The following is a 22,081-nucleotide window of genomic DNA, read 5'->3' as shown; positions in this document are numbered from 1 at the left end:
GGCCTCTGGGGACACGATGGAAGTTTCTTCAGGGCGCTTTGGGTGGATTCTGACGAAAAGCAGTGGGTCAAAGGTCCCTAGGTCTCTTCTCAGAGAAGCCACAGGCCTTTCAGCTAGTGTCCTGCAGCGCGCTTCCTGCCCCCCGGGCCAGCCTCACACGAGTGAACTACACTTCCCAGCAGCCCCCTGGATCAGCGGCGCGGGCGGGAGGGGGCGGCGGTGTGAGAGACGGAGGGGGCGGCGCGCGCCGGGTACGCGCGCCGGCGACCATGGCGCTCCCCCGGCTGGAGCGAGTACTTTAACCCCGGGAGGCGACTGCAGGGGCGTCGGCCAGGGAGCGCGAGCCTCCAGCGGGCGGGTCCCTGCCTGAGGGAAGGGAGGAAGGGGCGGGGAGAGCGCCTGAGGGAGGCCGGTCGGCCACGGGCGGGCGGGCAGCGCAGTGCAGCGCCGAGCGGGGCCCGCGGGTCCATGAGGAGGCCCCGGGACCATGGGCTCCAGGATCAAGTGAGTGCGGCCGGGCGGAGCCGGGCGCGGGGGAGGCGAGGCTGGGCTAGAGCTGCAGGCCGTGGGCCGCGCTTGGGGGACTTGTTGCCGGGACCGGAGGGGCGCCCCGCGTGGAGGCGTCCAGCGGGGAGGGGGACGGTTGCCATGGCGATGCGGGAAGGCTCGGGATGGGGTGCGCGCGGGGTGGAGGGGCGCGGATGATCAGATGTCCCCTCCTCACCTGAGGGCGGGAACTGCTGACGCGGTGGCTCCCCAGGCGGGATGTACGGAGCCCCAGAAAACTGTCATACAGCTGCTGGGAGGGGGGAGGTCTCCGGAAGCAAGTCCTCATAAGGGTGTGTTTGGGGCGACCCCGAGTGCTGGCAGGTCCTGAGAGGTTGCAGCCTGTCTGCTTGAGGCCTGTAACCATTACAGAAGTGGTGTGCGGTTCTTAGAGGGAGGGGGCTTCTGGAACATTTAAGGGCTGATGGCCTGCACAGGAAGGCCCTCTGCCTCTGCTGTCGCTTCCTCTTATCTGAGTCTCTGCACAAGCCAGGGCCAAAGGCTATGAAGGACACCTTTAGGTTGTCACTGAGCACCTGATTTTGAAAAGGTTTTGTAATCTAATTCTGGCAAATCCCCTCACTCCTCCTTCATTTGCTTGGAGTCCCTGGTTGAGGCTTAAGTTTTCTCATGAAAATGTTGGTACTTGTAACTTCAGTACCCACCGAAACATTAGAAGTTGACTTTGGAAAGTGCAACTTTTCTGTGGTCCAGTTTGGGTGTTGTTGCTTTGGTCCGTCTCTATCTCCCTTCCCAGCCCCAGACCTCTTCTGGCCACTCCCTACCTCAGCCCTAGAACTCAGATGCTTTTATCTCTCTCTAATCATTAGCAAATGTTCACTTTTTCTCTATGACTAATAGAATTGCTTAAGGACATTGAAAAACAAAGTTGACAGCGTAGACTCTTCTGGAAAACAGCATTCACAAGACACCATAAACCCTCTTATAGGAAAGCCCGTGGAATGTGTTTATTTCAGCATTTTGAGAATTGTACTAAGGAAGTTTGAAAGAGGAAGGGCCTCAAGGGCAAAAATCTAATAATTATTCAAACATTGCATCTCATGTCCAAGTGATGCACATGCAGTGTGACCTTTGCCTGGCTGTTCAGTCTCTTCAGCGGTTAGGGTTCTCATTTACAAAAGGCGTCTTGTAAGTTTTGCAGAAATCCTGTGACACCTGCTGAATGAAATTAGAAAAATTTGCTCATGAAAATGGATGTGGAGGCATAAGAAGATCTTTATTTTATTTTTATAGAAAAGGGAGGAGGGGTTAGAATATAGCACAAATAGGAGTCTGAGAATCTGGGGAGGTAAAGGGATTTAGTTTGTGAACTATTGGGATTAAAGAAGGAGCTCCAGGCTAAATTCCAGCCTTCAAGTACGAGTTGCGAACTTGGAATTTCAGCAGCATGTGGAAGCACTTTCTGTAAGTCACCTCAGAGTTGCAGAGAAAGCACGAGGGTGTGTCTTACCTTTCTTGTCCCAGAGAAGTTCAGGGACTTGCTGGACTGAGGCATCCTGTATTGGAGTGAACATTAAAATAGAACAAGTTCAGATGAGTAGCTGTCATCTGTTCTCACTCTTGACAGTAGCAGGTTGACAAGTATGTTCCGTAAGTATGTTTGGTGGAATGCATCACTGTACTATCTAAGCACTTGGGTAAGGGAATTTACCAAAGCATGAAATTGCATTAAGTGTGAAATTAGTATGAACAATGGCCTTATTAATCTTCAAACCAGACTGCTCAGTGGTTAAAAGAAAAAAGAAAAAGGCCTGGGAAATATGGTAGCCTGTGGTGAGATTGAAAGAGAATATGAAAATAGAAGTTATGAAAATTAATTGTGACTTATAGCATGTGTGAATTGTGCAGTTTCTGTCCATAGCTAGGAGTATGGATGGATAGGAGGTAAGGGAATAATAAGTTTAGGTACCACCCTTGCCACTGGAGAAAATGGCTGTGGTTGCTATTGGCCATTCTGTCAGGCAGAACAGGTGTTCAGGGTTTTCACTTGGCTGAAGTGAAAGCTAAGTGTTCAGGTCCCCTTGAGTAAGGAGGTGGGTAGGTGGGTTTGGGCGGACTGAGCATTCTGTAGACCCCTTTGCTTATCTCTGATGCCTTGCGCCATTATAAGGGCAATGTAGATCAGATCTGGGTTCAAAATCCAGCTCTTTGTCATGCTATGAAATAGTGTATCCAAACAGTGAATCTGGATTTTCCTAGGAAAGAAGGGGCCTGCAGGATCGTTATGAGCAGTAAACACAGGATCAATGTGATTGCCAGGCTCATATTAGGAACTTAGTGTTTTATACCTTTTTGTCAAATGATTAAGAATATCTGATGTATTTTATGCCAGAGAAACGTGTGTCTGATGTATTTTATGCCTGAAACGTGTCAGAGAAAGGCACGTTTCAGGTAACAGAGAACACGTTTTAAGGGCCAAGGGTTAAGATTGATTTAACACTGTCACAATATAAAAAAATAAAAATTGATTAAAAAACAATACTGTGTGTAATTGTGAAGCTGGTGTCTGCAGTATGATGAGAGATAAACCTGTGTATTATTAGATCCAGGAGGTGATTTACTATTCAGGGTGGGAAGCTAGGGCTGCTGGAGTAGTCTCTGCTGGCACCGTGGTAATGTTGAATGTGAATCATTTTATAAAACACAACTGTCCACTGGTGCTACTTATAAATTACTGTTTTCATTTGAAAGAGTAGGAGTCCACAGGTTTAAGATCAGATAGATGTCCATTCCCTCCCAGCTGCCTGCACCCCCATCCTAGGTCAGGTGCCTCTCTGTTTTTGTAATCACATTAGGATGGCAGTGCCACATCTTGTTCCTCAGTTGTCATATATTAAGTGAGACACAAACTTCTTGAGAGCAAGGACTATCAGATTTGTTTTTTAGTTCCCTGTGAACTGGCACATGGTTGTCTAGGAAGAATTTATGAGCTGTCTTTAATAGATAGGATCTGAATTAAGATGCTTAGACATTAAATTCTCAGATTGAAATGTATATAGAATTAAAAAGAGCAATTTGCTATTAGAACTCTTAAAAGTTTTTGTATTTAATAAGTGTAAGGCAGATTGTCTTGGTCTGGGTAGAACATTACTTATTTTTACTAACAAGAGTTTGTTTGGTCTTTGTTCATTTTAAATAATGACACATTGTCTTGAATCAAACCAAACATCTAAGTGACAAAGGAAAGAGGTCACCAATATTCAGGTGATTCACTGGAAATCTAAACCTTCAGCCCAAGCAGAGATTTTTCTAGAGGCATAAAAGGAGTGGTGCTAAGTGACATTCTTGGACAGGTATGTTTAAATCTTATTTAGTGTTTCAGTGATCCCTGTGGACTGGAATGTGGTTAATATGAGGCAATTTAACTGATAATGCAGATGCACAGCAGGAAACCGTGAGGCAGTTTAATATTGCTTGTGGTGACATCCTAGAAATTGCTTCCAGGCACCAGGTCCAGGAAGTGGGTTGTAAGTAATGGAAGGAAGTGTTTTAAGTGAGTTTGAAGAGACCTGACATTAATGGACTCTGAGAAAAGCATACTTTAAGATTTGAAGGCATAGGAACAGAGTAGGCCAACAGCTTTGGCCTTGTGGTGGTCTGCGTTAGCCCTTATGCTCTTCTGCTGTCCCCATCAGACCGACCTTGAGGTTGGTATTGGAGGAAGCCATTAATTCATTTACTCTCTTACTATACAACCAAGAAGTGTCAAGCACACATTAAGCATTTAATAAATGTTAGCTGTTATCAGTTGTAGTAGTACTGTGCTTGACAGTGTGCCAAGTACTAGGGGTACAAAAATGAAAAGATTTTCTTTTGCCCTAAGGCTTTCAAAAGTAGTAGGCACAAGTACAAAATAAAAGTACCCTGCCCCACCCCCTTCCCCCTCAAACCCTAGGCATAATTCAACATAATTGCTATCTAAGCAGGGCTACCAGTAATGACTAGGTGGTGGAGTGAAGGCTACCCTGGGGGTGGGAAGAAGTTGTCAAGAGAAGGCTTTAGGAGGGAATGCTTTAGTTGCAAGATGAATAAGGCCCTAAAGGAGTAAGGGTCGTGATGGTGGCTGTGATGTCAACTGAGAAGTACATATGAGGACAGGCCTATTAGGGAAATGAAAATATTACTTAAATGTGAGGAACTGTTAGCCATCTGGGATTATAGTGGGGGATGACAGATGGTTCTTTTTGTTTGTTTGTGTTTTGAGTATTCTGTGTATTCCTGGCTGTCCTGTTATGTAGACCAGGCTGACTTTGAACTCACAGAGATCTGCCTACCTCTGCTTCTGGAGTGCTGGGATTAAAGGTGTATGCCACCACTGCCTGGCAAGTGGATGGTTCTTGTTTTTGTGGTACTAGCAGACTGGTGGGTCTGATAGGTAAACTGAGTAAATTCACATAAAGTAATGTGTTGAGAAGCAATTGAAATGCTGAGAGAGGAAGATGCCAAGTGCCTGTCCTATTTTGGATAAAGTGGTGGGGGATAGCCTTACTGTAGAGATGATGTTTGAACTCAGAATTAAAGGATGAAGAAGTATTAGTCACGTCAAGTTTAGGCAAGAATTTATTTCAGAGAGTAAAGCAATAGAACTTTGGGCAAGATTTTAGCTGATGATGTAAAAAGCAGTTTAGGTGAGGTCAGAATGAGGGCATGATTAATACTATCAGACTTATTAATTTATTTTTGGGACAGGATCTCCCTATGTACTCTTGGCTGGCCTGGAGCTCTTTGTAGATCGGTCTGCTTGTGACCTAACAGAGGTGTACATGCATCTGCATCCTTAGTGTTGGGAATCAAAGTGTGCAGTACTCTAGGTTTTATATAATCTTTTAAACTAAAAGTTCTTTAGTATGTCTATAGAGTCATGAGTGAACACCATGATGTAACTCTGGAGTGTCTATTACCCTAGAACGAACTGTAGTAGTCACTCCTCATTCTTTCAAACTCTTCCAACCCTTGGTAATCACCAATCTGATTTCAGGGACTATAGATTTACTTGTTCTGGGCATTTCATATACATGAAGTAATACCTAAGCCTTTGTGTAGGTAGCTACTTTTCCTTTGTATAATTGTTTCAAGGATTATTGTATTTTCTTAGTGGGTAATATTTCATTTGTTTTTTTGTTTTATTTTTGTTTTGAAACAGGATTGAGTCTGTGTAGCTCTGGCTGACCTGGAACTTGATTTGTAGAAGCTGAAACTCACATCAATCCACCTGCCTCTGCCTCTGGGATGCTGGGATTAAAGGTGTACACCACCACTGCCTGGTTTTTAACTATTTGTTTATATTTCAACACAGAGTTTCTCTGTGTAGCCTTGGCTGTAACTCTGTAGACCAGGCTGGCCCGTGGGTCATATTCCATTGTGTACATGTGCCACATTTTACTCCTTCCTTCATCAGTTGTTAGGTGTTGTGGTCGTTTTCTCCCTTTTCACTGCTAGCATGTTAATATGAACATCTAGTATGAGCATGTGCTTCTCCTATTTATACCTAAGTAGAATTGCTAGATTTTATTTGATAACTCTTAAAATAATTTTCCAAAGCAGTTGTGCCACCTGATGTAAACTGGTATCTCCGAGTGGCTCTTATTTAATCCAGATGAAATCTGGAGAAAACATAGGGTCAAAGCAGAACAGATAGGTTTCTCAGAAGAGGCTGAGGTTTGAACTGAAAGAAAGGGAAGACTTGGGAAAAGAAGGGGGTTCTTAAAGGAAGAGTAATGGAAATCCTATGGCTTGAAAGTGGACATGAGCCCATCTCGTTGTTGTCAAGCATAGAGAAACAGCCTTGCTTCTTTTTAAAAATTGGAAATTTTGGAAAGATTTTATACATGTATATGATGCACTTTGATCATATTTTTCACCATTATGTTTTCTTCTCCTAGACTCCATTTACTTTCATGCTTCTCCTTGTGTATATGTGTCCACTGAGTTTAATTGGGGTTGCTTGATTGAGCATGGGTTGCATGGGTGAGCAGTTCTCTCTCTCTCTCTCTCTCTCTCTCTCTCTCTCCCTCCCTCCCTCCCTCCCTCCCTCCCTCCCTCCCTCCCCTCCCTCCTCCCTCCCTCCTCTCTCTTTCTCTCTTTTTTCTTTCTTTCTCTCTTCTTTCTTTCTTTCTTTCTTTCTTTCTTTCTTTCTTTCTTTCTTTCTTTCTTTCTTTCTTTCTTTCTTGAGATTTTTAAAAAAAGATTTATTTTATGTATGTGAGAACACTATCACTCTCTTCAGACACCCCAGAAGAGGGAATCAGATTCTATTACAGATGGTTGTGAGCCACCATGTGGTTGCTGGGACTAGAACTCAGGACCTCTGGCAGAGTGGTCAGTGCTCTTAGCCCCAGCTTTGTTTCTTAACATAGCTCTGCTCGCATTTGTTTTGTACTGCTCTCTAAGGGTGCTCCTTGTGACTTTTCGAGTAGCACAAACAGCAGCACAAACAGTTCCTATTGTCTCTCTGGTATATACTGTGTATGTGTGTCCCACTGAGTTCAGCTAGGGTTGCTTGCTTGAGCATGGGTGACCAGCTTGCTTCCTCCCTTCCCTCCCTCCCTCCTTTCTTCCCTTCTTTCCTCCCTCCCTCTCTCCTTCCCTCCCTCTCTCCCCTTCCCCTTCCCCTCTCTCCCTCCCTCCCTCCCTTCCTTCCTTCCTTCCTTCCTTCCTTCCTTCCTTCCTTCCTTCCTTCCTTCCTTCCTTCCTTTCTTCCTTCCTTCCTCACTAGGAGTTGGGATGTGACATTTCTTGTGCTTTTCCCCCTCTAATGCCTCTCCCCTTTCCGGTACAGTGCTTCCATCCCAGCCCCAGGAGAAGGTAGAAGGACCTGGAATGGTGGAAGATAAAGTCTTCACAGAGCTTGGGCTTTCTGTTACTAGAGCCTGGAGTCAGCCTGTTCAGTTTTTTATCAATTTTCGAACAGTGTGCTTGTATTATTCTGTGCTTCCAATCTGAGCTGTTACAGTCAGGAAGGTTGAAACAGGGAAGGTAAATGTTTTTATTCAGGCTGCTAAATCTGTATGAGTTCCTGGCTGGAATGCTGGTTGCAGTTTCAAAGGTTAACCTTTTTTTTTTTCATGGCGAGAAACTTGGAGAACTAATCCCTGGATTTGCAACATCCTTTTTGCTTAGGAGCACTTTGTTGGGACTGGAAAGATAAATAAGGAAGGACCAACCAATCAACCAACCAACCAAAGCTGATCTCTGTTACTCTTACTGAATTCATCATTCCAGGTACAGTCATGTGCCGGATAAGGACTGATGAATGTGATACACAATAAAACTCTATAATAGCTTTTCTGTGATGGTCAAATATTACCCAATAACATATTTCTCCAGAATATATTTCCATTATACATTTAAGTATTGAGAAGAAACAAGTTTCTTTTTTCTTTTTTCTTTTTTCTTTTTCTTTCTTTTTCTTTTTCTCTTTTTTCTTTCTTTTGTTCATTCGTTCGTTCATTCATTCATTCATTCGTTCGAGACAGGGTTTCTCTATATAGTCATGGCTGTCCCTGGAAGAACTCATTTTAATTTTGTAGACCTCAACTCAGAGATCCACCTGCCTCTGCCTTCTGAGTGCTAAGATTAAAGCTGTGTGCCACTACCACTGGATACCAGGTTTTTTTTTTTTTTAAAGCATGTTCCAAATAAAAGCAAGAAAGAATTATGTTCAGGATGTATTTGTTCCTGTTGAAAAGACGGGTGATATTCCAAGAATTTGTCTGTTAGATAAGTACACATCAGCAGCTGTCATGAGCAGTGGCATTCCAGGCAGAGAAGACTTTGCAAAATTCAGAGGGAGATAAAAAGTGTAGCTGAAATACAGGAAGGACATGATCTCTCTCTCTCTCACACACACACATACACACACACACACACACACACACACTCACTACAGGATGTGGACTTAAAAAAAATAGGCTTGTGCAGTTGAAGAATTTGTGAGTGCTGTAATGGGATCTTGCTGGGGCTTTTAAGCAGACTACTAGCAGATTAGAGTGCAGTGGCCAAACAGTGGCATCCCGGGGTTGTGCAGGGTGATCCATTGGAACATGGGCGAAGACTTATTGTAATGATACTTTCAGGACTTCTGTATTTTCTAATTTACTGGTATAACAACGAACCATTAAGAGTCGATAGGTGGATATGTGTGAAGTGTGTTGCTTAGTTTTTACTGATAGGAATGTGTGTGGGAAAGGAATGTTGGTGGATTGTGGAAGGAACTGTGCAATAGTGTATGCTGCAAGAGATGTAGGTCTGATCTGAGGTTTTGGCAGTGGAAAGAAAAGGGATGGATTTCAGAGAGAGTTTAGGTAGATGTGACAGGAGGTCGTGGATCCCAGAGATGAGTGAAGATGATCTAGTAAACTTAGCTAAGTTAGATGTTAAGTGGGATGTTTGTAAGGTGAAGATCGGTGCACGGTGTATTTACGTTTGGGAGAACGTGTTTTGGTCTATAGTGAAAAAGGAAGGATTTTTTTTGTTTGTTTTGTTGTTTTTGTTTTTATGTATAACCCTGGCTGTACCGGAGCTTATTCTGCAAACCAGGCTGGCCTTGAACAGAGATCTGTCTGCCTCTGCCTCCTTGGTGCTGGGGTTAAAGGTGCTCACCACTACCATATGAAGGAAGGGGGAAAGGGAAAAAAACCTTTAAGAGCTCCACAGTGAAGGCATAAGCTCTGATAGAGAAGTAAGACTTAAAATGGGCAAAAAGGAAATCTGTCCATGGGAGAATTAGAAAGAGAAAGCAACAGAAAGACTTTTTGAGCTTGCTAGCCACAGGAAAGTTTTCAGGGATGTTTCATTGATATTGCTTAGGCCTTGTAAATAAACGGACAGAAGGAAGTCAGTCTAGAGAAGGTGCTGTTTGAGTTTTAGCTGAGCTTGTACTCCAGGGTGTGAGATGCTGGAATGAGGGGAATAGTGCTGAAGCAGCAGCCCCTCCTCCCAATGTCTATAGGACATAACCAGGTTAGAACTTAACATTATACCGGCTCTCAGTGCTCAATTCTGAGTCTTTCTTCTACCCCACCCCCAGAGTGTGTGTGTGTGTGTGTGTGTGTGTGTGCGCGTGTGTGCGGCGCGCGTCCAAGAGAGGTCTCTAGCCTTCAGTAGAGATGTAATTATCTAGACAGCTATCAGGAGTATTTCTTGTTGAGGAAAAGCATGCTGACATGGAAAATCTGAAGTTTAAAAAGGTTTAAAGAAAGCAAGATATATATACACACACATACACACACACATATATGTATATAAAACAATGTATTTTTTTTTTAAAAAACATACTTGCTTTAGTTAGTGAGACAGTTGAGATGCATGGTATGTTTTACTAGATTTATTTGAAGGCTTGAGACCCTGATGTCTGAAAAATCACTCTTCCTCTGTTAGCTGGGGAGATCAGATGAACATGTAAATAATCAGAATTGCAGCACTTTTGAACATTTTATGTTCTCATAAATACTGGACATTTTTATTCCATTTTCTAAAAGACATCCATAATTTATATTTTATTTTAGCTGGTATCAATGTTCAGTCATTTCCTATGGTACTTAGAGTTATATTTTAGAAAATGGTTATATATTAGAAAATAAACATTTGTAGAAATAGTGCAGCATAATGAGCTCCCAAATCACTCTCATTACTCAATTTCAACCCATTAATTTATAGCTTTAGTTTCATTAATAGGTAATGGTTTGTAATTCCCTCTTCCACCTCCCAGTGTCCTGGTTTATTCTGAATCAAATTCCAAATGACACATTTCATTCCTAAATATTTCTCTGTCCCTGGAAGATCTGAAAGATCTTTTTAAACAGAAATGCCACACCTAAAATATCTACAAGCGTTCTTTAGTATTATTAAATACCTACTCAGCATTTCATGATTTCTTGGCTTAAAACTGTTTAGTTTACTAGGAGTTTGTGTATGATGTGTGGGCATATCACGGATGGCATGGCATGTGTGTGTAAGTCAGAGGACAGCTTTGTGCAGTTGGTTTTCTCCTTGCATCTGGGTTTTAGGGGTAGAACTCAATGCTCAGGCTTGTTCAGATGGTAAGCACCTCTATTTACTGTGTTATCTTGCCCCCTTCCCATTTAAAAAAACACATTTGTGTATTTAGATTTGAATACACTGATGTCATACCCTGTATCTGGTTGGTATCTCATAAATTCTCCCACCCCACCCCTTTTTTTTTCTGAGACAGGGTTTCTCTATATAGCCCTGGCTGTTCTGGAACTCACTCTGTAGATCAGGCTGGCCTTGAACTTAGAAATCTGCCTGCCTCTGCCTCCCAAGTGCTTTGGGATTACAGGCGTGTGCCACCACTGCCCGGCCTTTTTTTCCTTTTTGCAATTTCTTTTTCTTTTTGATTTTTTGAGACAGCCCTAGCTATCTTAGAAGTCACTATATAGACTAGGCTGGCCCTAAGTTCACAGAGATCTATCTGCCTCTGCTTTCCAAGTGCTAGGATTAGAGTTGTATGCCACCATTCCTGGCTTTGCAATTTAGTTCTTATGGAACTAAATTAACTATTGGATCTATGTAATTTCCATCAAATCCTTATGGTTTATTTAATATGTTCTCTATCTTTTATATTTCCTATAACTTGATAATTAGAATGAATGGTGTGATGAGATTTAAACTTATTTTCTTGGCAAGAATACCTATGTAATAATGGGCTTTTACCAGGTGGCACATGGTAGGTATCTGGTTCACTCTCCTGGTTTAACTGGCTAGGGTGGTCAAACACCACAGTCTGTTTCTGTTATGTCTTTTTCTGTTAGTTGGAATTCTTGAATGCCTCTATAAAGAAAACCTTTTCCATATTAACCTTTCAATGCCATTACGTACAGTTTACACCAGAAATACAGGATGTATGTTTGTTTTCCTTTATGAATTTTCATGCAGATTCTTTGAATTTTCAGAAGGCATTTTTTTTTTTAATTGGGGGAGGAGTGTCACTTTAAATGCACTTGTGTAATTCTATTTGTCTCCCTAAGCTATTACAGTTATTATCCTTGCTGATGTTCAATTTCTTTTTTTTGGTTTTTTATTGGGAGTTTCAAGTATTTTTTTTTTTTTTTTGCTTTTGCTTTTGTCATAAGATGTTCTAGGGTCATGTTAAGTGTTTATTGCTCTAGACCTGTATTCTCTTGGAAGTTCTACCTTCTTATGGTGGGAAATAGCCTTAGTAATCTTGGTTTGGGCTTTAGGAGTTTTGTTTTTCATATGGGAAGGTTTGCTTTTGTGTCTGTTGTTATTTCTAGGGTTTTCCAGATGTCAAAACTAGGAGATAGATAGATAGACAGACAGACAGAATGTGTCTGTACTTAAAGATGAACTATATTATTCTGGGCAGGGTGCTGCACACTTTTTAAAAAGCCTAGTTCAGAAATTTTGAGTTTCTGGCTAGTCAGGTACATAGTACATAGTGAGGCCTGCCTTAACAATAGAAGTGTGAATTCCAGGAATGTGGGTTCTAGGAACTGAACCCCGGTGGTGGCCAGGATCACAAATCATATACTTTTACCTGATGAGCCATTTCACTTGGGACTGGCATTACAGGTGGTTGTAAACTGCCCAGTATTGCTGTTGGGAACTGAACTTGAGTCCTATGAAGCCTGTTAAGTGCTCTTAATCACGGTACAATCTCTGGATGATTACTTATATTATTATAGATTTAAGCTTATTTCTCTCCTGCCTGCCCACTCAGGAAGGGAGAGGGAGAGAGGAAAAGTGAAAGAAAGTGAAGTAGTCATGTTCCATGGTGCGTGTATGGAGGGTAGAGAAAAGCGCTTGGGAATTGGTTCATTCCTTTCACCTGGGTCTTGAGCTGGGTCTCTCATTCTTTCTGCCATTGCACTGTATAGGTGAGCTTTCAGCCAGTGCAGTTGCTGCCTACTGTTTCTCTACTGAGTACTGGGGCTGGGAGTACAAATGTAGCCACTGTTTAGCTTTTTACATAGGTTGCTTAGCAAATACTTTTACCCACTGAGTCATCTTGAAGGTGCATTATTATTTAATTTGGTAGGTTTTTGTTTTGGTCCATGGTTATAAAGAATGTATAGTCAAATTATTTCTTTGTGGTTGTATCACCAACTTGAAATATAGTTGGCTTTAAATAGTTTTAATGTTTTGGGGAGTTGCTTTTTTACATTTTTTAAGCTCAAGGATAATTTTATTAGAGCTTAAAAGAACAACCCTAGGGCAGGCAAGCACCTGCCCAAGGAGGAAGATGGAGAAAAGGAAGAGAGAAAACCATGCCCTTTGTAAGCATCCACATGGTGGAAGTGGGAGACAGATAGCTTCAGAGAAAAAGAGAAATCAAGAGGTTATGGCCAATATTTGCAAAGAAAAGAGAAAAAGAAGAGAAACAGAAAGTTAAGCTTCTGAGTTAGAAGGTGGGCAGATCTAACAGCTATATGCTGCAGCTCTATAAGGAACTGCTGGAATTGCTTTTAAAAGACAATTGAACTTGTTTTTATCATCACATATAATATAGCTTCAAAGATAAAGCTACAGAAGAGGTATATTCATAAAAGTATCCCTGCTCCCTTCCCCTTTGCTTCTCCTCTCCATAGGTAACTAGTTTGATTTTAGACTTTTATTTGTCATTCCACTAAAAGTGAACACAAAAGGCAAACATGATATATATTCATGCATTTTTGTTCCAGGCCTTCAAATGAGTAGTAGTAGCATTCCTCTTTCGACTTTTTCTCATCCTGTAAAGAGATGGCTCTTAGCAATGTGTAGAAACCACCCTTCCTTCTCTATACACAGCATAATACTCCATTAAGTAGGCAGACCATGGTTTATTCAGTCTGTCTCATGAGTATTTAAGTTACAAATGATGAAGAATTAAATACTCTTAAGTACGATATGTGTATTGTACTTTTTAGGATGGAAATAGTGGGTCAAATGTAAGTTTAGGACTGGGGGTATTGTAGCTTATTGGTGAAAGTTGGGTAGCATGCCCAAAACTTTTGGTTTGATCCCCAGCGCTGTAAGAAAAACAGTAAGTCATTCTGTAATTTTGCTGGATGCTCTTTTTCGCATGATTTGTGTTAGCTCACACTGTTACAGGGAAGTGCTGTTAAGCTTATAGCTTTGTCAACAGAATGTATTTGTCAGACCTTAAAAGGCGTTTTTGATTGGGCTGGGGATATAACTTAGCAGAGTGCTCTGATGTGTGTCTTTAATCTTAGTACTCAGTAGATATGACAGGAAGATCAGAAATTCAAGGTCATCTTCTGCTGTATAGTGAGTTGGAGGCTTGTAGGAACAACCTGAGACTGTCTCAAAAATTTTTTAAATCAAAGTTTTAAGTACACAAAATCAAATCTTTTATAAGTTCAAAAAGAACAAGCCCTCTATCCTGCTCTTTTCCAGTCCTCTTTGGAGATAAATTCTGCTAACCAATCCTAATTTTAGTTCTGTTGATTCACCCCTAAATAAATTCAACTCTAAATAAATCTGTCTGTTAATTAGTCTTAGACAGTAACCACTGATTCCCTAAGATGAAAATTGAGTGCCTTTAAGTGCCTTTCTCTTTGTATTTTGTTTTCCTTTCTTTCTAACTTCTTCCTTCATTCCTTTCTTCCCTCCTTCCCTTCCTCCTTCCCTCTTTTCTTCCCTTCCTCCTTTCTTCTTCCTTTCCTTCTTTTCTTCCTTTTTTTCTTTCTTCTTTTGTCCTAAGAATTGAATCAAGACCCTTCAGGAACACATCCCAGCTCTTGTCTGCTGTTTTCTATATTATGTTAATTATGCTATTGGGTAATTATACTTAAAACCTCTTTATTGTTTCTGAATCAGTGTCTTTTGATTTAGTAATTTGCAAGGCAGGGAGAAGTATTTCCTAGGCTTGTTGGTCTACATTCTGTAAGCTAGACTTATACTTTATGTGATAACTTGATTTTTTAAATGTATTTATTTATTTTAGTGTTTTAAGACAGGATTTCACGTATGTAGTCCAGACTGGCCTTGCATTTATGATCATCCTGGCCCTGCCTCTTGAGTGTTGAAATGATAGAATGTACCATTATTTAAATTTTGATGTATGACCAGAGCCAAGTTTTCAATGCTTCATTTTTGTCTTAACTCTAGAAGTAGAATGCTTGTTGTGAATATTTAAAAATAAGAATTTAGCTGGGCAGTGGTGGTGCACGCCTTTAATCCCAGCACTTGGGAGGCAGAGGCAGGCGGATTTCTGAGTTCGAGGCCAGCCTGGTCTAACAAAGTGAGTTCCAGGACAGCCAGGGCTACACAGAGAAACCCTGTCTCAAAAAATAATAAATAAATAAATAAATAAATAAATAAGAAAGAATTTAATTCTATTAGGGCATATAGGGTATTAGAATAATTTTTTTTCTGTTTGGAGAAGAATGTTAACATTAGGGCCTAGTGAACCTTTTTTTACAGTTCATCCAGAATTTAACATTATCTTCATCCTACCTTATTATTAGCTTCATGTCTATATTTGAACAGTTTTGCATTTATTTTTGCAAGACAGTAAAGTCTGCCATTTCTTTGGGGGATTTTTGTTTCCTAAAATAGTATTCTTTTTCTTCCTTTCCTCTTCCTGGATTTCCTAGTCTATCTTTTTTCTGTTTTTTTTCCCCCTTACATTATTTGCTTGTATCATATCCTTTTTAACTCAAACTTGAAATGATTCTTGAGTGAGCCTGGGTATAGTAGTGTACACTAGTGCATACTTTTAATTTCAGCACTCCAGAGGCGCAGACAGGTGTTATGTCTGTGTGTTTGAGGCCAGCCTGGTCTACATGGTGAGTTTCAGGACAGCTAGAACTATATAATAGAACCTGTTTTAGAGAGAGAGAGAGAGAGAGAGAGAGAGAGAGAGAGAGAGAGAGAGAGATTGATTGATTGATTGATTTTTGGAAATTCCTCTCCTTGCCTTCTAGGGTTGCCTCCCCTGCTTTCTGTTTCAGTCTGTGTAGTCATCTGTATTGCAATCCTGGCAGGCCCTTGTCACTATTGTCAGTCACATTGACTGAATTGATTCTATTATCTCCTAGTCCTTGGGTTCTCATTTTTGGTTTAATTTCTCTATTGGAACATAAGTTCAAGTTGTAGGAGACCGCAACAGCAGGCTTGTAGGAGTGCTTAAAAAGTAAACCGAGTTTTTTTTTTTAAAGTCACCCCTTTACTTTTTAGATTTCTCTCTCTCTCTCTCTCTCTCTCTCTCTCTCTCTCTCTCTCTCTCTCTCTCTCTCTCTCTCTCTTGACAGGGTTTCTCTGTTTAGCCCTGGCTGTCCTGGAACTCACTCTGTAGACCAGACTGGCCTTGAACTCAGAAATCCGCTTGCCTCTGCCTCCTGAATGCTGGGATTGTGCTACCACTGCCTGATTGACAACAGATAACAAATGCCTTTGTTTTCAACCTTGATTAGTAATTTATATGGGCATGGATGTTTAGGGTGGCAGAATTTCCCCTCAACTTTACCTTTGGGGATGTAGAGTACTTACAAGGTAACCAACACTACACACTCATAAAAATAAAGACATGCCAGGAGATTTGGGTCATAGGGGAAGGAAGGGTATAAAGCAGTTGAGATTTCCTGGAGCAAATGACTATGTTGATTTGGGTTATGTTAAGTGTCATGTTACTGTCCATGGGGAACTTTTAGAGTTAAAAGTTGAACCTGAAGCTCAAGAGTAGGATGAGAACTGTGCTGGTTAGTTTTTCATGAATTTGACACAAGCTAAAATCATCTTACAGGAAGGAGCCTCAGTTGAGAAATGCTTCTTTAAGATCAGACTGTAGACAAGCCGTTAGGGCATTTTCTTGATTAGTGATTGGTAGAAGAGGGCCTGGCCCATTGTGGATGGTGCCATCCCTGGGCTGGTGTTTCTGGGTTCTATAAGAAAGCAGACTGAGCAGGTTGTGTGGAGCAAGCTGGTAAGCAGCACTCCACCATGACCTCTGCACCAGTTCCTGCCTCCAGGTTCCTGCCCTGTTTGAGGTCCTCTTCCTGCCTTGGATGATGAACTGTGGCATGGAAGTATAAGCCAAATAAACTCTTACCTCCCCAAGTTGCTTTGGTCATGTTGTTTGATCACAGCAATAGAAACCCAAACAGGAACTGAAGATAGTTTGGGAAGGTGATGCGTAGGGAACCAAAGGGACTTCAGGACTCTTTAATTAGCAGAAAGTAGGGTTATATATAACTTGTTGTTATATATAACTTGTGGTTATATATAACTTGTTGTTAAATATAGGGGATGGTACACATCTTAAAAGATGTCTTTTATTTTTTTGTTTTTTAAGACAGGGTTTAAAAACCCTGTGTAGTCCTGGCTGTCCTGGAGCTCTCTATGTAGATCAGGCAGGCATCAAACTCAGATCTGCCTTTCTCTGCCTCCTGAGTGCTGAGATTAAAGAATTGTGCCGTTGGGACTGGAGAGATGGCTCAGTGGTTAAGAGCACTGACTGCTCTTCCAGAGGTCCTGAATTCAGTTCCCAGCAACCACATGGTGGCTCATAACCATCTGTAATGGAATCTGATGCCCTCTTCTGGTATGTTTGAAGAAAGTGACAGTGTACGCACATCAATCAATCAATCAATCTTAAAAAATAATTGTGCCATCATGCCTGGCTGATGTTGACTTTTAAAAGCATTTATAACGATTATGTGGTGTGTGTGCATGTGTGCATGCTTGCATGTGTACTTGCTACAGTATATGTGTAGCGGTCAGAGGTCAGATTTTTCTGGAATTCTCTTCTTTCATTATGTGGGTTTTGGAGATCAAACTCAAGTAAATAATTAGGCTTAGTCATAAAACGTCTTTATCTGCTGAGTCATCTCACTAGCTTTGGGTTTCATTTGTTTGTTTGTTTGAGACAGGGTCTCACTATATAGCTCAGGTGGGCCTGGAATTTACTTTGTAGATTAGTCTGGCCTCACACTCAAAGAGATCCACCTGCCTTTGCTTCAAAAGTGCTGGGATTAAAGGCATGCACCTTCATATATAACCTGGGTTTTTTTTTTTTTAAGAACATTAAATTAGGAATCTATGCACAATTTTAACTATTTGTGTTGGCCATAGTTCTATATGAATTATCCTCAAATCATTTGGTTTTTGCAATCCTCTTTGGGATTATAATGTTTTTTGTTTTGTTTTGGCTTGTGTTGCTATGCTGTATCTGTGCAGTAAATACTGGAGATCAACAGAAAATGGTGGTCTAGAACATGCTCAACTAGCTGGAAAGAGCAGTCCACGTTATTTTGATTATTGTGACCAGATTATAAAAACCAGCCACTCGTCCACTCGTCACTGAAAGATACTTCTGTCTACCTGTCTGCTGGTTGCCACTACAGGGTGGGTAGTTAGGGTCTGGAATTTAGGAGGAAGAAATTTATGGTGTCCTGGTAGCCTACTTCTTAGTATTTTCTCAGGTAAATTGGACTGACCTTCTTCTACCTCGGTCTGACTTCCTCATAGGAAAAGTTTCACATTGCACAGGCAAGAACAATTTAGCAGAATATAAGTTGCAAATTATTAGTTCAGTGGTGCTTAAGCATGCTCAGGTGATGGAATATCTCAGTGTCATGGTATTCTGTGGAATGCTATGAAATATTTATACTTTAAACTTCAAACTACATTTTCTCTCTAAATGAGATGCTATTTTTTTTTTTTATTGTATTCCAGAATAGAGAGGAATAGGTGAGGACGGGTTAGGAACAACTTATAGTAAGAAAAATTTAAATTATATTACCTTATTTTAAAATGCAAATTGAAAAAAAGACCATTTTGGACCTTAATCTATCTGTAAAACCTCCAGCACTTCTGGAAAGTTTATTGGAGAATCATTAAATTAATTGACTGTGGGAGAGAGAGGCAAGAAGCTGGAATAAATGAAGATAGATCATTCCTTCCCATTGGTGAGCTATTGAATGCTGTTTTCTGAACATAACCGCTATTATTATTTTCATCAGAAGCAGCTGTGACTACTCGAGAGTGCATCTTGAGCATGGGTATTATTGACCCTGTCTCATAGGAGGGGGTTAGGGAGGGTCATTAGACCCTCACCTGAGAAGTCTCTACCAGCTTTATATACTTCTACTCTATCTGCAAGTGGTCTTGTAGCTCATGAGATGCCAGCCTATAGAGGGTGGAAGATGAACTGAAATAAAGAATCCATGCATCCAAGGAGAAGTCATCATCCATGCTGGATTGAGACTCATATTGGGATGGCTGCTTCAAGTCACCCATATTCTGTAAGAAAGCCCAGGAAATTTACTGGTTCCCAAAGTTGGACTTTGATGGACTTGTATACCTATTATTGGTACCCTATCTTAGGGGTGGAGACCAGCATTTGTTTATATCTTTCAATAGAAACTAGTGAGAAGGAAGAGCTGACCTTGATCCAGAGGGATAGATTTGGTTGAGTGTAAACTAACGATATTCTAGGAAAGATATATAACATACAGTTAGAAAATAGTTTAGGGTCTGCCACATAGTTAGGCTGTTAATAAATGTTGGTTGCCACTATTGTGCCACTGTTCTTGGGTAGAGAAGGTAGATATTTAGAAATTAGTGGCATGGGTGAAAGAGCTGGACAACCAAAAGAAGTTGTGAGAATTATTTTAAGACTGAGTAGAGCAAAGTGAGATTCAAGGTTTGAATTGAGGGGAAGGGACCGATTTTAGTAGTCTGTGTTAGAACTTAATGGAAGTAGGAATTTAACAAGGATAACTTGGTTTCATGGTGGGTTGTTGATGTCCTTTGAGGAGATAGTTTTGATGGTAGATGCTCATTTATTTACTAAATCAATGTAGAAAGCATTGTCTTTGATATCCCCTCCCTGTTTATCCCTCTCCTAGTCTAAACTACTGCTAAATTTAATTTTAAAAAAGATTTACTTTCCTATTTGTGTGTGTGTGTGTGTGTGTGTGTGTGTGTGTGTATGTGTCCACTGAGGCTAGAAGAGGACATTGAATCCCCTAGAGCTGACCAATGTAAATGCTGGGAACTGAACTCCAGTCTTCTTGTCAGGTCAGCAAGTATTCTTAGCCACTGGGCTATCTCTTCAGCCTCAAATTTACATTAAGTAAATACAAAATATAAACTATAAGAGAATAATTTGGGCCTTACCAAAAATAAAATCTTTTGCTTTTCAAAATATGCTATTAAAATAATGAAAAGTACCTGCAGATTTCTAAAAATCTCACATATTTTATTAGCTCTTACATTGTATTGGCTATGACTTGTTAAGATTAACAACCCAAGATTTGAATAGACATAATTAAGGAAGATAAGCACATTATGGCAATAAGCACATGAAAAACTTCTCAGTATCACTATTTATTAGGAAAATGCCAATTAAAAGTTCAGTGAGAAAGTGTGCAAACGCCTGATATGATGACGAAAATGAAGGACTGGCAATCTCATTAGTGAAGATATAGCAGACACTGAACCCTAATATGGTGTCACTACATTCAGAGGTGAGATCTGGAGTTGAACTTCCATCTGTCCTCTTTCCCCAGCCCTCAGTTTTGGTCATGGCAGACAGTGTTGGATTTTTTTTAGCCCTGTTCAGCTGTACCCTCATGCATCCTCATGTCTGTATCTGTAGTCTTAGTTTAGCGTGGGAGGAGAAAATGATTTTCTCTTCTTGGAGAGAAGGTTCTTCTCTGCAAGACCTGTTTCTGTCCCCTCCTTGCATTGCAGTTAGCTGGCCTCACATTAGTTTTGGGGCTGATTTGATTCCGTCTTGTGGGATAATGGAGAAAGAGTGGCTACTGCTTCAGTGGTACTGATTGAAGTCATCTACCCTAGCCAGTCTGCTACTGTTTACTTTTTAGGTTCTATGAATTTTACCCTGGTCTTACAGGTGCAGAGCTGTGGGACAGGGTGGAATATGAGATTTACCTGGAACACAAATATATTAATTTCTTTTAAATCTTGCAATGTAGCCATTGGACTGCTCCAGGGTGTGAGTGTGTTGTTCTAGAAAATGCTCATCTACTTTCCAGCAAAGAACTATGGAAAGGTGGGGACCTGGAAAGGTACTGGAAAGGTAGATAAGGCGTTAAAAGCAGTTGTTGGTTGGACACACCTTGCCTTTCTCCCCTTGGGGATAGTGATAAATCTTACGATACATGAACCTTTTTGCCTTTTTTCCCTCTTCAGATAGGCTTTTACTAAGTTGTCCAAACTAGCCTCCAGTTCCCAGATCTTCCTGCCTCAGCTTCTCAGGTACTACTAGGCTTATAGGCATGCAGCGCCATACTCTGTCCCTTTTGTGGCTTTTATTTTTATGCTTTCTCATTCTGAACCCTATTTAATATAATTTCTTCAGTTTCATTAATTCTCTTTCTCTGGTTGTATCTTTTTTGTAGCCATTTGGTTGAAATATTTTTTTTTTTGAGTCATTCCTACTTTGAGAAACATTTTGTTTTGGTTTTGTTTGATTATGTCATAGTTTATTACTCTTTACTCATTTCATTTAAGCTAACTAAACATCCCATTTTCCATATCCAATAATTCTAATACCTGAAGTCTTAGAAGGTTTGATTCAGTCTTCTTTTATTTTTGAGCCTCTTATTGATGGTATTGTTTCTTTATTATTATCATTACATAGGTATGTATATACATTTATGTATACGTGTGTATATGTATATATATACATACATATATGTGTACATATGTATGTTTGTAATAGTGGCCACTTTTAGTTGGGAGGCACTTCAAATTTAGTTTTGTGTTGAGGATTTATGTTTGTTTTTGACCATTTAGTAGCAGTCTTGTAAGCTTGCATGAATATTTTCTTTCTAAATGTCATGTTTTGAGACTAGTGGTTTTCATTTCAGTTCTTGAGATACATGCGCATGGGTTTCTTTTTAATCAGTTTCATAGTCCCTGTTTAAATGGTAGGAAAGAATTCTTAGTTACACTTTCTACTGGGATTAGTTAACTTTTGCACTGCTATGAAGTAGTACCTGACAGAAGTGGTTTAAGGAGGAAAGATTGGCTTTGGCTTGTTGTTTCAGAGGCCCTCAATCTGGTGTGATGAGGAATGCTTGATGGAGCAGCTTGGGTCATGGTAGCTGAGCCTATGAAGGAGGCTGTTCACTTCATGGAGGACCTCAGCTGTGTCCTTAGCCTAGTGGGTGGTGCTACCTACATGCAGGGCAGATCTTTTTCTCAGTTAATCCTCTCATCTCTTGCATCAGCTGTTCTTAACCCTTTGGGGTTGAATAACCCTTTCACAGGGGTCACCTAAGACCATCAGAAAACACAGACATTTACATTACAATTTATAACAGTAGCAAAATTATAATTATGAAGTAGAAACAAAATTAATTTTTTGCTGGGAGTCACCACAACATGAAGAACTGTATTAAAGGAACATTGGGAAGGTAGGCCTTGGGTGAGTCTAAATCTGGTCAAACTGACTGAAAATTAACCATTACACCTTAGGTTGAATCTTAGTTTTACTGGTATTCCTGGAGTCTCATCAGAGGAAGAGAATGAAGCTTGCATTGGATTGAATAACATCTGC

The 22,081-nt window shown here is 40.6% G+C and overlaps 1 protein-coding gene across 7 annotated transcripts in view; it reads left to right on the top strand.

Moving 5' to 3' along the window:
- The first annotated feature begins 350 nt into the window (after nt 1-350).
- The window catches only part of Dennd1a (DENN domain containing 1A), a 480,683-nt gene continuing 458,952 nt past the window's right edge, over nt 351-22,081 (top strand). For 2 of the 7 annotated variants that reach the window (XM_052182389.1, XM_052182385.1), the window contains exon 1: nt 375-504. In XM_052182389.1, the coding sequence (XP_052038349.1) occupies nt 488-504 (17 nt within the window). In that variant the 5' untranslated portion in view covers nt 375-487. Of the gene's footprint in view, nt 505-7,722; nt 7,789-22,081 lie in introns of those variants that run through there. The other 5 variants (XM_052182388.1, XM_052182395.1, XM_052182387.1 and 2 more) reach the window with 5 other exon arrangements.

Source organism: Apodemus sylvaticus, chromosome 5 (genome assembly GCF_947179515.1).
Source record: "Apodemus sylvaticus chromosome 5, mApoSyl1.1, whole genome shotgun sequence".
NCBI lineage: Eukaryota > Metazoa > Chordata > Mammalia > Rodentia > Muridae > Apodemus > Apodemus sylvaticus.
This window is presented reverse-complemented; position numbering and strand designations above follow the sequence as displayed.